The sequence below is a fragment of the Bos indicus genome, chromosome 9 (assembly GCF_029378745.1).
Source record: "Bos indicus isolate NIAB-ARS_2022 breed Sahiwal x Tharparkar chromosome 9, NIAB-ARS_B.indTharparkar_mat_pri_1.0, whole genome shotgun sequence".
Taxonomy (NCBI): Eukaryota; Metazoa; Chordata; class Mammalia; order Artiodactyla; family Bovidae; genus Bos; species Bos indicus.
Window position 1 is genome coordinate 73,534,727 of NC_091768.1, and position 17,402 is coordinate 73,552,128.

A 17,402-nucleotide genomic window follows, 5' to 3' on the forward strand; every position below is an offset into this window, starting at 1 on the left:
TAAAACAAATTATACTATTAATAAAAATCAAGAACCAACAGGCAGATGAAACAAGAAGTTGTTTCTTTAGAGGCCATGTGGTAAGTATACCACGATTACAGGTTGATAAATGAGGGACTGAACCTGAATTTTTTTAATGCAGTTGTTCATGTATCAGTGATGAGTATCTGGACATACACAAAATTGTTTTGTCTTCCCTCTAAGCAGAAACGGTGAGAGTTGGACTGTGAAGAAAGCTGAGCACCGAAGAATTGATGCTTTTGAACTGTGGTGTTGGAGAAGACTCTTGAGAGTCCCTTGGACTGCAAGGAGATCCAACCAGTCCATTCTGAAGGAGATCAGCCCTGGGATTTCTTTGGAAGGAAGGAATGATACTAAAGCCGAAACTCCAGTACTTTGGCCACCTCATGCGAAGAGTTGACTCATTGGAAAAGACCCTGATGCTGGGAGGTATTCTGGGGAGGAGGAGAAGGGGACGACAGAGGATGAGATGGATGGATGGCATCACTGACTCGATGGACATGAGTCTGAGTGAACTATGGGAGTTGGTGATGGACAGGGAGGCCTGGCGTGCTGTGGTTCATGGGGTCGCAAAGTCAGACATGACTGAGTGACTGAACTGAACTGAACTGAAGCAGAAACGGCTTGACATTTGGTTGCTCTCACGAAACAAACTTCAATCTAAGGATAATGGCCAACTGCTTAGGTGCGGTCAATTCCACTGATCACTCCTGAGAAAAGCAGAGGCTAGAGCATTACGTTGGAAAGAAGGATGCGCTAATAACCATTGCCGAACCCTAACCAGAAGGGTTAGGGAACATCTGTGCCTTTAAGGTCAGGCCCAATCTTTTATTTTTATTTTTTTTAATTTATTTTATTGAAACATAGTTGATTTACTATGTTGTGTTAATTTCTGCTATACAGTAAAGTGATTCAGTTATACACACACACACACATACATACATATATATATATATATATTCTTTTTCATATTCTTTTCCATTACAGTTTATGGCCCAATCTTAAATAAATGAAAAACATGTACACGAGGGGGAAAAATCCTTTGTCAGTCCTTGTTTCCTGATTTTAAATTTGCTAAATTAGCACTATGTATAGAAGCCCTGAAATGTTTCCAGTGAACATGCTAACAAACGCAACTGAGGTAGAGTTTAAAATGGTGCAGGTATGGTGTGCCAAGGTACAGTCTCACCAGGGGCGAAAAAGGGCATCATTCTGTCCTGGTGGGTATACAGGTACAGTATGTAAGGTTTGCCTCAGATTAGGGTCTGATAACAAGGGGAAAGAGGCTCAAATCACCCAGGGAGCCTATAAACATCTGTAAGAAACAGTGGGAGAGGTAAAGAATCTCAGAGGATCTAACAAGGCAAAACAGAGTGAGAGGAGGAGTTTATGATACTGGCAGGACAAAAACGAGGAAGAAAAACAGAAAAGGGAAGTGGAGAGGAGAACAGCTGGAAATGAGTGAGCTGGATGCTGCATAAGATGGGGCAAGACTGAACGGTGAGAAATTATAAACAGATGAGCCAGGAAGACCCTCAGGAGATGGAACCTGAGGAGAAACTGAACTAGAATAAGCTAAAGTAGGCAGTGAAGACAGCACATTTATGTGAAATGACTCAGATTAAGAAGAGGAGGGAACACTGAATACAGAATATCAAAGACTGTCTATGAAAGGGAGCAAGGGGACAAAATAAAAGGAAAAAGAGGAGAGTCAGGTGCACACCCTGGACAAATAACAGGGCGCCAGCAAGGGGGCCTCAGCAGCATGATGCTGGCTGCTGACGGCACAGGGACTGAGCGCCTGGGAGACGGCGGAGGCCTGCTGCCAAGGGGTTAGATGCCGTCTCACCAAGACGCTGGAATGAATGCGAACCCGGGCTTTCTCTGCGCATCTCCTCATTAAGGAACCCCATAATGTAACAAAGGGAGAGCAACAAAGTGAGGGCCTTTTAAAGGCAAATCATATGAAAAGAGAAAGGAAGATTTCATAGCAGGGTTTTAAAAATGAATAGGAAACCAGGTCAGTGTTTGTGTGTATGGTATGAAAAATAAGATTCATAAAAATACTGCGCCTTATTCCACAAGAAACTCAATCCAGTGAGTATTCCCCAAAGGTCTGCTGTGTGGCTAGACACCAGGAGAATTACTGGGGGGAGAAAATGTGAGCATATTATAGCCCCTGCCTTAAAGTACTGGGTTAAACCCAAACAGACTCTTTGGCCAACCCAATATTACCATTTAATCAGAGTTAAAAGGCAAAGCATTGTGTAGCAGAAATAACTCTGAACTCAGAGCCAGAAGATCGAGTCCTAGTTTAAGCACTTTTAAACTCTGGGTCTGAGACCTTAATTTCTTTATATGTAGAAAGAAAGGGCTGTATTAGAAAATTTCTGAAATTATTCTTGTTTTAAAAGAAATGATCAAGTAGTATATATAACAAAATATGCTGAGTAGAAAAATCAGAAAATACACACTGTAAAATGAAGGATAAAAAATCACTACAGTTCCATCATTTAGAGATAACCACTCACATTTGTTGATGTATATTGTTCCATATTTTATGTATGTTATATAAAAATTTTTTTATAATCATTTTTAACTTACAAATTTATCACCTTTCATTTTTAACTTACAAATTTATCATCAATCTTTCTATGTCTATGAAAATACTTCTATAATATTTTTACTATTGTAATAGTCACATGGTATTCTATTTCATAATCAATCCTTTATTCATAGAAATTGATTTTTTCCCTTCCATTTTGAAAACTTGAAGGAGTAGCCTTTTAATTAAATCTCTACATATACACTTAAATACTTTCCTACAGTAAATTCTTGGAGGTAGAACTGTCAGGTCAAAACATATGAACAATTTGAAAACTTAAGAAAAAGCTATACCCTACGAAGGATTATTTTAATATTATTACCAGCAGTATATGAGAAAACCCACTTCCCCACACTCTCATCAACACAAGGCTGTGTAAGTCTGAAGCTTGCTGCCATTTCATGAAGGAAAAATACCATCTCATTTACTGATTTAATTTCTATTACTTTGATCACTGGAATTGGACATATTTCAGATTTTCACTGATATATATATATATATATATATATATATATATCCCTTTAAGAATGTTCTATGTATCCTATGGGTCAGTTCTCCTATTGATAATCTTTTCCCTCTTGATTTTTTACAGCTTTTTATATGCTGAGGGTATTAACCCTTTGTCATATATTTTGTGAAATTCTTCCTGATCCCAGGTCACTGGGATCTTCTTTACAGCTTCTGCTTACACATTTTTTTCTCTTTGACATAAATGATTTTAAAGGTTCTGTTATTTAGATCTAAAAACCTGTTTCAAAATATGTTTTCTAATTCTGATATCAATAATAAAAAGTCATTCCTTAACACTCATGATCCTACAATTATTGACTTATAAGCTTTCTGTATGATGAGAATAATGTGATAGAGCTTAACATTTCACTTTTAATAGCCAAACTTCTCTTCTGCTAATAGAGAAAACAGAGGTCACCTTCTTTAGAAAGTCCTTTCCTGTCCTTCTTCATCTCTCACCAGAAAACATCATCATGTCCCACTCACCTCTCTCAGTGGAAAAAGTAGTCCTGAATTTGAATTTGTCTCAAATTCTCCTCTTTAGTTATTCCCCTTATACTGTACATTGACCGGCTCTTCTCAAGGGGCTCTTGGCTTATAAATATTCTTGTAATTCCCTCCGATATAAAGATTTTCTCTATATCCTTTGTTTTCTACTACCTACTGCTCAGCCTTTTCTTTCAAGTCCAATGTTTGGGAGAAGTGGCCTCTTCTGACAGGTCTTCTCCCCGTGGGCTGGAGACAATCTGACTCACATTCCAGGATTCTCATTCAAAACCTTCCTCTCCCAGGCCACAGCCTCTTGGCTGCCAAACCCAAAGGCATTTTTCAGTCCCTATTTGCTTTTGCTCTCTTTGACATGTGGCCTTGTTGACTATGCTTTTCCTAAACCTTCCTGTGGACTCCGTGACATGACTCTCTCCTGGTTTTTCCTAAACCTTCCCGTGGACTCCGTGACGTGACTCTCTCCTGGTTTCCTCTCACCTCAATGAGGGTGACTTTCCGGCTGGTTTGCTCCATCTTCTTCCCCTTTGTGTCCATGACATGTCCTCGGTCCTCCTGGCTCTGTTCTCTGCCCCGCTCAGAACTGCAGGAGGGGAAGAGTGGAGACAAGAAGCTAGTGAGAAAGCTTCTGCAACAGCTCAAATGGGGCTCTGATTCAGCGAAGTGGCAATGGGAATAAAAAGGGGAGATAAATGGGAGGATCTGAGAGAAAAATATTCAACAGACTACATGAGTGATTATATATGTGTCTGGGAAGCAGGGAGTTGCTGAGAATAATGTAGAGATTACAAACCTTAGCTGATTGGGCTCCTTTTTCTACTGTATGAAGGGACAAGAATAAAATAAAACCTACTTATCCCAGAAAAATATTAGCTCCCTTGGAAAAACCAGAAAATTTATCAAATTGTGTGTGTGTGTGTGTGTGTGTGTAAAAGTGCAGGAGATCCCTTAGTGACAAAGAAGGGATGAAGAAGTTTACATAAAGAAAACAGTGATATCCCAACCTGTGAGATGGGAATGCAGTGTTTCAAATGGTTTCCTATTAACAGTAACATAGAAGACAAACATTTTATGGATGTATATATAGTAATGCAAATTATGTTAGAGAAAAGAAAATACAGAAATCATGAAAAAAGGGAAATTCAAAGAATGGAAGGCAGTGTCTCCTCTCTATGATGTCCAGGAATGGTGGTAGACATCGTGAAAGAAAGTGAAGATGAAAGTCACTCAGTCGTGTCTGACTCTTTGCAATCCCATGGGATGTAGTCCGTGGAATTCTCCAGGCCAGAATATCAGAGTGGGCAGCCTTTCCCTTCTCCAGGGGATGTTCCCAACCCAGGGATCGAACCCAGGTCTCCTGCATTGCAGGTGGATTCTTTACCAGCTGTGCCACAAGGGAACTGCAAGAATACTGGTGTGGGTAGCCTATCCCTTCTCTAGTGGATCTTCCCAACCCAGGGATCAAACCAGATGCACTGCAGACAGATTCTTTACCAACTGAGCTATCAGGGAAGACATCATGACAGAGCCCAAAAAACAGTATGAGAATTTAAAAATGAAGCAATAAAGAGGACTGAACAGTGACTGCTGTGGACTGAATTGTGTCTTTCACAGGTTGAAACCCCCAAAGTTAATACATCTTACAAAGGAGGTCGGGCCTTTAAAGAAGTAATTAAAGTTATATGAGGTCATAAGGGTGAGGCCCTAAGCCACAGGATGGTGTCCTCATAAAAAGAGGAAGAGACACCAGAGAGCTCTTTCTCTCCATACACACACACAGACAGGAAAGGCCATGTGAGGACATGGCAAGGAGGTGGCCGCCTGCAAGCCAGGAAAAGAGGACTCACCAGCACTCAGCCCTGTTGGAACCTTGATCTTGAATTCCCAGCCTTCAGAACTATGAGAAAATACATTTACATTGTTTAAGCCACCAAGTCTCTGGTATTGTTACAGCAGCTAGAGAAGTCTATAGGGAGACATGTAAGTAAAGGGCTTCTCAGCAGGCACAGTGGTAAAGAATCCGCCTGCCAATGCAGGAGGATGTGGGTTTGTTCCCTGGGTCAGGAAGACCCCTTGGAGGAGGGCATAGTGACCAGTCCAGTACTCTTGCCTGGAAAATTCCATGGACAGATGAACCTGGTGGGCTATGATCCTTGGGGTCACAAAGGGTCAGACATGACTGAGCACACACATATGTAAATGAAGTGAAGTCAGAAGACTGAGAAGGAAAAGATGAGAAGTCACAAAGATGAAAGAACAAATAGAGCACATTTAGAAAGTAGGAAAACGAGGAGACAGAAAGGAAAGGTGGAGCTCTGACCCAAAAAGCACTGATAGCTCACTATCTTCAGGGAACCCACACGCTAGCGTCACAGAAAAAACTCAAATGTCTGTGATGCCAGGGTGATAAGGAGAACGAGGGAAGCAGCCCAGGAATGACACAACAGGACTCGGTAAAGTGGAGAGTGGATGACTCATCTCAGGGAGGCAACCACTATCCCAGTACCAGGGGAGGGAAGCCCTGGAAGAAGTGGGGCTGTGGTCCAGAGATTCAAAACAAATATGACACATACATTTTTGTGAAACACGGTGGACCTGCACTGTATCTTGCTAGCAGTTGTTTTTCTGTTTTTTAAATATTATTTTAAAAACTGTTTAAAACATTTTTTTTAGTATTGTTGCTCTGTGCATTTCCCTACCCCACTTTGTTCCAGTCATAGGGTGCCCTGCTGGCTTCCGGGTATTCCAGGCACCTCCATGCAATTGTGCCTTAGCTCCTGCCCCTCTTCTGATTTCTAGGTCCTTTTCTTTTTTGTTTACCTTGTCTCTACATGGTTTTTAAGACTTAAATGCTCTTACATCTTTGGCTTTTCCTAACCACTGCAGAAAAATCAGACTGAGTGATCCTTTCCACCTTTTTTCCCTTATAATGTACATACAATCTAACAGAAAGCTGCCCTGAAAAATACAACATTTGGACTTCTGCTTGCCTCCAAGATACAGTAACATGGACCAAGTAAACTGCTCACCTAAAACAACCAAAATTTTGGATAAAACATATGAAACCATTTTCAAGACATTGAACCACAGGCAACAAAAGAAAGTGATAACAAAGAAATGGAAAATAAATGAGATCAGCCCTACGATCGCCTAGCTTACTGCCTTGAGAGTTTACAGGCTATAGCACAGGGAGATCAAAATGGTGTGGAACGTGGTGGACTCCCTGAACGAGGGCTAGGAGTCTGAGGAGACCAGGAAGGCTACAGTTCACAGACCGCCAGAGAGGAGAGAGTGGGAGAACGTGAAGACTTGCAAGGGTCCCGTACGAATATTCAGCAGAGTACAGGTGAACGTACACATCTGAGGACATGTCCTGAGGCCAGGGACAGTACCTACTTCCATCAGCCAGGACGGAAAACCTCACAACTCAGAAAGCATTAGGTAGAATATCTAAAAGGGATTTTCATCAGTGGTGAGGAATAAACAGTCCAAGACTAAACATTGTTCAAGTCCCACCTAACAAATCTAGCTAAAAAGTACAACTTAAAATTATCAGAAATAGATTCGTGTTGGCCGTCTGGCTCCGCAGGGCAGGGGGCAACTTTACTGGTTTGGGGTGGTTTTTAGTTTAATTTTTCTTTTCTAGCTTGGCATCGCGGGCCAGTTCGTAATTCTAATCGGCTGAGGCCATGTCAGGAGACGGAGCCACGGAACAGGCAGCTGAGTACGTCCCAGAGAAGGTGAAGAAAGCCGAAAAGAAATTAGAAGAGAATCCTTATGACCTTGACGCTTGGAGCATTCTCATTCGAGAGGCACAGAATCAACCTATAGACAAAGCACGGAAGACTTATGAACGCCTTGTTGCCCAGTTCCCCAGTTCTGGCAGATTCTGGAAACTGTACATTGAAGCAGAGGTTAATATTTTATTTTATTTTTTCTTATATAGCATTTGATGGGAATTGCAACATACACTGTAGTGATAGAAAACAAATTAGGAACATAGATAGCACAAGTAGGACAAGGAGGATTTAAAATGTCTTCTGCCTTTATTTTGTAAAATAGGTATGAAGGAGTAATTAAAATGAATTTTTGAAATTTGGGTCTTTACAAGCTGATGATTGTTGCATTTTGGAGTTGCAACATTAAAACAGTTTCAATGGTAAAAACAAAACAAAACAAAAAAAACCACAAAAAAAAAACAAAAAAAAATTATCAGAAATAAAGATCAGAGTGGAAATCAGTGAAACAGAAAATAGATAAACAATAAAGAGAAATCAATGGAAAAAAGCTTGTTATTTTCAAAAAAATTCATAAATCATTTGCCAGGCCGACCGGGGAAACCAGGGTAAAGAAATAAATTATCAACACCAGGAATTAAAGAGGCAACATTATTACAGATTCTATTCATATTAAAAAGATAATAAGGGGATATTATGAATACTTTATGTCAATAAATTCAACCACTTGCATGAAATGGAAAAGTTCTGTGTAAGACACAGATTATGAATGCCTATATAAGAAGAAAAGAAAAGGCAGAGGAACCAGAGATCAAATTGCCAACATTCGTTGGATTATAGAGAAAGCAAGGGAATTTCAGAAAAACATCTACTTTTGCTTCATTGACTACACTAAAGCCTCTGACTGTGTGGATCACAACAAATTTTGGAAAATCTTAAAGACATGGAAATACTAGACCACCTTGTCTCCTGAGAAACCTGTATGCAGGTCAAGAAGCAACAGTTAGAACTGGACATGGAACAATGGACTGGTTCAAAATTGGGAAAGGAGTACGTCAAGGCTGTATATTGTTACCCTGCTTATTTAATTTGTATGCAGAGTACATCATGTGAATTGCCAGGCTGGATGAATCACAAACTGGAATCAAGATTGCTGGGAGAAGACATGCAGATGGTATCACTCTAATGGCAGAAAGTGAAGAGGAACTAAAGAGTCTCTTGATGAGGGTGAAAGAGGAGAGTGAAAAAACTGGCTTAAAACTCAGCATGCAAAAAACTAAGATCATGGCATCCAGTCCCATCACTTCATGGCAAATAGAAAGGGAAAAAGTGGAAGCAGTGACAGATTTTATCTTTTTGGGCTCCAAAATCACTGTGGATGGTGACTGCAGTCATGAAATTAAAAGATGTTTGCTTCTTAGAAGAAAAGCTATGACAAACCTAGACAGTGTATTAAAAAGCAGAGATATCACTTTGCTGATAAAGGTCCACACAGTCAAAGCTATGGTTTTTCCAGTAGTCATGTATGGATGTAAGAGTTGAGTTGGACCATATGGAAGGATGAGCACCATAGAACTGATGCATTTGAATTGTGGTGCTGCAACTCTTGAGAGTCCCTTGGACTGCAAGGAGATCAAACCAGTCAATCCTAAGGGATATCAACCCTGAATATTCATTGGAAGGACTGGTGTTGTAGCTGAAGCTCCAATACCTTGGCCACTTGATGTGAAGAGCCTACTCACTGGAAAAGATATTGATGCTGGGAAAGACTGAGGGCAGGAGAAGAGGGCAACAGAAGATGAGATGGTTGGATAGCATCACTGACTCAAAGGACATGAGTGTGAACAAACTCTAGGAGACAGGGAAGGACAGGGAAGCCTGGAGTGTTGCAGTCCATGCATTCGCAAAGAGTTGGACGTGACTTAGCAACTAAACAAAAACAATATAAGAAATATATAACCTTAATGGCCATACTTGCATTAGACTCATTGAACTTGTAGTTAAAAATCTTCTACTCCAGGCCCTGATAGCTTTACTAGTAAGTCTACTCAACATCTGAGTTACATCAGCAAAAACAGTGGTGGAAGGACTTCTGAAAAATTTCTCCTTCAAATAAGCTATGGGAAAACTGGAAAAAATGGTTTTTTAAAATTTAATTTCAAAAAATTTTTCAAATTAGCCAATAGCTTGTAGTAACCTGGAGAATGTTTATTCAAGAATGGTTGACACTTGGTAAGAATTAATTTCTTCTCATGAAAAGAAGAAGAAATTGAAGGAGTTTGGAATGGGGTGATCATAAAGATGGAAAAATATATAGTGGAGGAGAGATTGGATAATCAGAGTTAACACTTATCGTTATATTAAGAAGAGATTTCATTTATTTATTCAGTTCACATATGAGTGTTGACAAATAAAGGCCTTTAATATTACTGATCATCTGAATTAAATTCTCTCTGATCAAAGCTATTAATGAAGTAAAGTAGTCTATGTTTCAAAATAAACCCCCAAACTCAATATAAGATACATTAGCAACTAGGGAACACTAATATTATTTAAGGATTAAAACATATTTGTAGAAGCTTCATAAAAAACTCTGACTTGGGCAGCAGATAAACACATCATAGACGCATGAGATACAAAAGGTAAAAGTTTAAGACTTTCAAGAAAAAGGCTTAAAATTAACCTATACAATTTCTTCTTAGTATCAAGAGTGTAGCTTTAACTAAAATGTGAAAAGATTGTTTGCACAGAAGTGACTGACATTTCTTTAAAAAAAAATTCAAAGTATAAATGAGACAAGAAATTCAAGTAGAAAGTGGTGAGAGGCAGTCGTATGTGGCTCATTTACATAGCCTGGTCAATCAGCTAATAAACACATGTTAGGAACTGAATGGCAACACTGCAAAGAAACAACAAAAAAAAATGGGATGGTATGGGGAGGGAGGAGGGAGGAGGGTTCAGGATGGGGAACACATGTATACCTGTGGCGGATTCATTTTGATATTTGGCAAAACTAATACAATTATGTAAAGTTTAAAAATAAAATAAAATTAGAAAAAAAAATAGCTTCTACCCATTTACTTGGGCACAATGGACTCATTTAAGTAAATTAGAGAAATAAAGAAATGACTTTGTTACATACTGCGCTATAGCATTTCCATCTTCAAGTCGCCTACAGTTTTGAAATCATGAGAAACGTAAATTCATCCTTAATTCTAAGAAATTATGAGTATAGGGAAAGCCCAAAGGCCTTAGATGAACCTGAGCATTGAGACATAACTGAACTTCTCATGAAGATTTATTTTCAGAAGCTTGTTAAGTACTCTGGGTTCAAAAAGAGAAGCCTAGCTACCCTGACATGCTGGGATGCTTTTTGAGGCTTTTTTGAATTTTCATCTGAAGAGCATTATGTGGCATCTTTGCATCATCTGAAGATATGTATCCAAAGTGGTCAGACGGAGGACAGAATCTTTCATTCACATCTTAGGTAAAAGTTCTAAAGTATTTTATAAAACATGTTCAAAGACAGCACTGTTCCCATAATGTATTCAAATATGATCACTTCTGGTTGTTGAAACGGAGTTTTTGTCTGTACTGATCCAGCATATTTTTTCATATGTATGATCTGTCATTGAGTATACACTCCTTAGAGTCAATTATCTCATCAACTATTAGGTAAACTTTCAATTATTCAGAGATTGCTACTGAAAACATACCTTGCAGATAAAATAAAAGACAAAAAGCGGAACAACCCGGAACATGTGTTTGTGTCATGTGACAGAGTGAAAGTATGGGAAGAACGCAGATTAGGAAGCAGAGGATCTGTGTGCTGGGACGGGGTCTGCTTCTTCCTACCTCTCAGGTCATGTTTCTCCACGTGCAGAGGAGGGGCAAGAGCAATGGTCTGCAGGGAAATGTGGAGACTCAAATGTGATGATGAGTGACCGTGCTCTGAAGCAACACGGGCTTCATATATGATATACAATGATACGTAGTCCTAGATGGGCTTCCCTGGTGGTGCTAGTGGTAAAGAACCGGCCTGCCAATGCAGGAGGACCAAGTTGCTGCAGTCACGTCTGACTCTGTGCGACCCCATGGACTACAGCCCACCAGGCTCCTCTGTTCATGGGATTTCCCAGGCAAGAATACTGGAGTGGGTTTAGCAGGGTTAACCTGAATAAATGTTTTCCTGAAGGACACTTGGTATGGATTCCCTGTGTGTATGTGTGTGGAAACATGTACCCAGATGTGGGAATGGTGACGTGGGATGGGAGGGCACGGGAGATACCCGAGCTGTTCAAGGTTGTTACATTCAGGTGATAGTTTGCTGGTGATGTATGAATATGAAGTTTCGGCCTCAAATTAGGTACAATATGCTCTGCAATGATAAAAACTGAGACGTACTTTGTAAAGGTTTTCAATATTTTTTTGAGGTAAAAGAGATTTTCCATTTGTGTATTAAGTAATGTATTAATAGCAAGTACCAAAAAAAATACAAAAACTTCCTAGAGATTTTTTAAAATAAACACTTAAAAACTGCTCAAATACTTAAGGTGTTTGTAAGAAATGTACAAGGATATATATATATATAAGTAAATTTATATAAATTTATATAGGCCTTTACACAGTAATGCCTTGAAACGGGTGTTTCGTAACTTTTGTAGAGTGGTGCTATGAAGAGAGAAAAGGAGAAACTGTCCTTAAAAGAAACACCGACTATCACTGCAAATTATTTAGGAGGAAAAGCTGCTTACTGTGCCGTAGACTCTGAGCTCAGTCTGAAATCCTGGGACTTGAATGACTGCTGTGAAAGAAAAACAAAGAGTAAGTCACAAATCACAGAAGACAACACTGGCAATATTCACATGCTGAAAACCCACCAACTGGCTGAATGAGTAGAGAGCAGGCCTGTTCAGAACACAAGTGTCTATCAGCATAATGTATTCACTCCCAAAGAAAACCAAAGGAAACAGCTCTTCAGATTGGTTAAGCACTCTTTGTAAATGAAGTGAGCTTTTAGGTTTGTGTCAAAAAGAGTCAGTTGTGAATCAGCCTAAATTAAGCCAGTAATGCTGTGTTATATTACTCAAGTTATGCGTTTAGCTTTCACCATTGCATCTTTCCTTTGTAATCTTCCCACTACACTCTATATTTTCATGAAGCCACACACTGAACTATGTGTAAAATTCTGAATCTGCAAGCTCTTTAAATCTTCTACAAACTTTGCTCAGTCTGTTTTATTAATGGCACCTCCATGAGGAAATCAAATAAGCACACTGAGAGTTAGTTAGAGGGTTCCTCTACGCTTGTCTGTGCTTGGTTGCTCAGTCGTATCCGACTCTTTGTGACCCCATTAACTGTAGCCTGCCAGGCTCCTCTGTCCATGGAATTCTCCAGGCAAGAATAGAGTGGGTAGCCATTAACTTCTTCAGGGGACCTTCCCGATCTAGGGATTGAACCCGGGCCTCCTGCACTGCAGGCAGATTATTTACCACCTGAGCCACCAGGAAAGCCCCATTCCAAATCAAAGTATACTTTGGAACAATGGTGTTTGATATGAGACAGTATTTTAGAAATCAATGTTGCCATAAAACAGACTTGGAAATTTTATTTAGAGATAATTACATGTTATGGAAATGATCTACTTAAACTTCACGTAGAAAATATACATGTTACTGTGTTAAAGCTTTGAATTACATATGAATGAAAGAGATATACCGTAACTATCTAATGAAATTCTTAAAAGTCCAGAAAACAAAAAAAAAAACAAAATGAAGTGAAAGGAAAGGAGTAAAACTTTCTGTTTCAGTCTTAACTTCTTTGAGTAACTACTGCTTTCCCAGGCTTATCTCTACTGAAACTTGCTTTGCCTTTTTAGATTTCCTCCTTCACAATCAGATTTCAGCCAGATTTGGCACTGAGCACCTTTAAACAAGTATTCCTTTTCTTATCATAAAGATTTCAAGAGGATTTTGTACTTTTCTGGACCATAATTATGTGATATTATTGCTGGCTATATAGCTTTAAATCAAGCATGTAATAAAAACAAGAGTTAAAGGACAAGGAGACTTGGTGGTGAGAGGTGGATGTTGTCGTGTTTTAAAGAACATCAAAAGAACCAATCTTTTATTTTTCTCAACTATTTGAAGATCATCTGACTCAGTTAAAATGTGTTTGGGAAAAAAGGTACAAGTACACAGAAAATTTAAATTCAAGGACAAATGCAGACTGCAGAATAGTCTACCTGCCCTTAAGCCAACTCATCAAGAAGAAAACTATCAAAACCTCTCAGAAAGCATCAATTGTAACCTAATTTTTTCAGTTTTTTCTCAGGCTTATGGAATAAATTCCAAACAGTGCAATCAAATTCATGGTAAGATGCTTCTATTACATGGTCTAATTATTACTTCTATCTCTTTGCCCAATGTAAGAGTAACATCTTAAATAAACGTACACATATACAATCGTCCCTTAGTATCTGAGGGGGATTGGTTTCAGGACACTCCACCCCCCAAATACCAAAATCTACAGATCCTAAAAGTGCCTTATATAATGGTGTAGTATGCATATAACCTAACAACCTCCTGTATACTTAAACTCATCTCTAGATTACTTATAAATACCTGCCGCTGCTGGTGCTGCTAAGTCGCTTCAGTCGTGTCCTACTCTGTACGACCCCATAGACGGCAGCCCACCAGGCTCCCCCGCCTCTGGGATTCTCCAGGCAAGAACACTGGAGTGGGTTGCCATTTCCTTCTCCAATGCATGAAGGTGAAAAGTGAAAGTGAACTCGCTCAGTCGTGTCCGACTCTTAGCAACCCCATGGACTGCAGCCCACCAGGCTCCTCTGTCCATGGGATTTTCCAGGCAATAGTACTGGAGGGGGTTGCCATTGCCTTCGCCATATAGATAACTAATATGATATAAATGCTATGTAAATAGTTGTAAATAAAATGTAAATGCTAAATAAATGGGTGCCAGCGTGGTAAATTCATTTTGCTTTTATGGAACTTTCTGGAATTTTTTCCCATGTAATTGTGAACCATGCCTGGTTGACTCTCTAGATGCAGAACCTGTGGGTAAGGAAGGCCAACTGTGTACATGAAATGTTGTAAAACCAGTGGATTAAAAAAAAAAAAACCCAAATCATGGCTCTAATCAGAATTTGAGTCTACTCCAGAGGTTGAGGGAAGAGAAGTCAGATTGAATTATCCATTACTGTTGAGTCAGTGTTACTTTTCCTTGCGTACTGCGACCCTGACAAACAAACAACAACATATGGCCACATGCAGGTCTTAGCAAATCTGTTTTTAACAGACTTTTCATATGAAATGGGTGCTGAGATGTCCTCAGAAATTTGTCTTAAGCAGGTTAAGTTTCCTACTGTATTATTGCATTAGTATAGTGGGCACGTCCAGGTCCTTTCTCATGATGCAAAGGTTGTTTTAACCTGGGTTCAAATTCCATGAACCACAAATTAGAGGGGATCCACATTACAAAGTTTTAACACTGATTTGTAAAAGGACACTTATTTAATTAGGACCAAAACTTCACTTCTAAACACCTTTACTCACTCATTCCTTGGTCTCAGCAGCAGCGCGCCATATGGGTAGTTATTCATGGAGGCAGAAGGAGGGGGAAGAATGAGGTGTCCCTGTGAGCTGTTTTGTTTCACTTTGTCTTTTAACAAAAAAGCCCCCAAGGCTATGAGACAATCAGCCCGTAAGCACCCCCAACCATCAAGGCCAAGGAGCATGACTGCCCTTCTTTCCCTCCTGTCCACTCACACCTCTCAGCTGTTTGGGGACTTAATTTCCTCTTCATGGATACCCTTGATAATGGAGAGGAGGGGATGAAGAGAGGAAGATGAGCAAAGCAGAGGAGATGAATGAAAGGGTCAGAATACATAGACTCTTGCTTCCCAAACCCTCACGATTTCTAGTGATGCTCATAAATTTAGATGCAGTGAGATAAACATGAAAGGAATGATTAATGGAATAATTTTCAGTGCCTTCCTTGATTACATGATTTACCAAGGAGAAGCAACTCATAAAAACACTGTGTAAAAGAGAAATAGGCCATGCAAACAACTCACCCAAATATTTCTATAACCTTGAAGAATGAATGTAAAATTAGGTAGATATTTGATCAATGTTTGTTGCAGTAGCACACCAGCTTTAAATAAGGCAAATTTATGATACAATATAGCTTTATTTTCATGTGCTATTTATATACCTCCTGATACCTACCTTTTCAAAGAATTAATAACAGCAATTTCCTTTTATACTCACTTTGTAGGAATTTTTTTTAAAAGACAAAAAAAGCCCAACAACTAGGGCTGTTGGTTAAATTATAATCTTGATTCTGTTCTTAACTCTATGTGCCCCAAGGAAGCCACTTTTCTCCTGAGGTCTGTTTTCTACTTGAAAAAGCACAGAAGGTACTCAGAATAAAAGCGTGAACTATCATAGCACCATCCTTGCATTTTACAGATGAGGAAATGGAGGCCCAGAGTCACCTAGATTATAGAAGTAGCCTGAAGGTTATAATTCTGTATTCAAACTGATTTAACAGTTTAGTTTAACAGCTAAGCTCTGTTTCAATACAATTTTGTTTGAAAGCTTCACATACAAACACTTAAACACCTAGAAATTCTCTAGGTGAATTGAGGTTTGGAGGCCAGGCAAACCTTGCCTCCTTCGATTGAATCCTCAGAGCCTGGAGGAACAGGGCTCTACCGAGAAGAGTTTACAAACTGCTCAACTAGACAAACTCTTTCAGGTTTTCTCTATTGCTAAAGTTGTGTTTGGATGGGGGGCATAATTTTATGATTTTAAATATTTATATAAGTTTGCTGTTGATTCTTTGATTTTAGAATTTATTATTGGTTCTATGAGCTGTATTTGGCAATCTTCCAATTATGCTTTTCCTTAAGAACCAAATATTCCTTTATGAAGATGTAGTTTCTAGAAGTATGTTGTTGTTTAGTCGCTAAGTCGTGTCTGACTCTTTTGCGACCCCATGGACTGTAGCCTGCCAGGGCCCTCTGTTCATGGGATTTTCCAGGCCAGAATACTGGAGTGGGTTGCCATTTCCTTCTCCAGGGGATCTTCCCGACCCAGGAATCAAACCCACGTCTGCTACATTGGCAGGCAGATTCTTTACCACTGAGCCACCAGGCAAGCCCCTTCTAGCCTTCATCTTGATTCATGATTTGTAGTTTTGGATACTAATTATGCCAGGTAGGAACAACAAATATTGAGTTGGCCAAAAAGTTTGGGCTTTTCTGTAAGATGTTATGCCAAATACTTAACAGAACGCCACTCTAGGGGCAAGGAGTGTGCTACACACCCTGGAGATGCAAAGCTAAGCAGGTTCTAATATCTTATACTCTAACAGGGAAAGGCATGGAGATAAGCAATGAGGCAGAGGAAGATCCAAATTACAATAAAGAGAAAAGAAATGTGCAGATATAAAGGAACAGAAGCCCTGAATTGCAACTGGAGGCTTCAGAGGAGGATTCTCAGAGGAGGAAACATTTAGCTAACTCCTAAGGAATAAATTGAAACTGTGATCACTGGAGTGGTGCAAAAACTATACAGTTGGAGAAAGCGGGGTAAGCAGAGGCTGGAGGCTTTGTGTGTGCAAGGCAGTGTACTCAAGGAGGATGATTTGGGAGATGAGGAAAAACTGGTCAGAACGTCTATTCAAACGTTGAAGGATGAGAGCTAGATTAAAACTTATGAGATTTGGGCTTTAAAGGCAAACAGAGTACCAACTAAGACTTCTGAGCTGGTAAGTCACGACTCAACTTTTATATTAGGAACAGAAAATAGTTTTCTTCTGGTAGGCAGGTGAACAGTGCAGTAAAGACGGGGGGTATGGGAGCTGGTGACTCCCCAGGCAGGGGCTGGGGGCTGTTTCACAGGCATCCTTCCCAGGCTCCTCTCCTGCAGTGCGCACTTGAAAATAACTGGTGCCTCTGCACGCTTTCTAGTCTTTGTCCTTTCCTTCCGTATACTCCT

At 39.6% G+C, this 17,402-nt stretch overlaps 1 protein-coding gene and 1 pseudogene across 14 annotated transcripts in view; one reads left to right on the forward strand and one right to left on the reverse strand.

Annotated features, from left to right (window-relative positions):
• Positions 1–17,402, reverse strand: part of AHI1 (Abelson helper integration site 1) — a 224,636-nt gene that overhangs the window by 6,004 nt on the left and 201,230 nt on the right. For 7 of the 14 annotated variants that reach the window (XR_011568502.1, XM_070796218.1, XM_070796225.1 and 4 more), the window contains 3 exons: positions 12,132–12,181; positions 5,488–5,537; positions 4,121–4,223 (listed from right to left, as the gene is read on the reverse strand). Coding sequence is in view for 10 of the 14 variants with exons in the window: in XM_070796218.1 (XP_070652319.1) it covers positions 4,121–4,223; positions 5,488–5,537; positions 12,132–12,181 (203 nt within the window). In the remaining 4 variants the exon portion in view is untranslated. Of the gene's footprint in view, positions 1–4,120; positions 4,224–5,487; positions 5,538–12,131; positions 12,182–17,402 lie in introns of those variants that run through there. The other 7 variants (XM_070796219.1, XM_019967476.2, XR_011568503.1 and 4 more) reach the window with 5 other exon arrangements.
• LOC109563973 (cleavage stimulation factor subunit 3 pseudogene) lies at positions 7,208–7,788 on the forward strand (annotated as a pseudogene).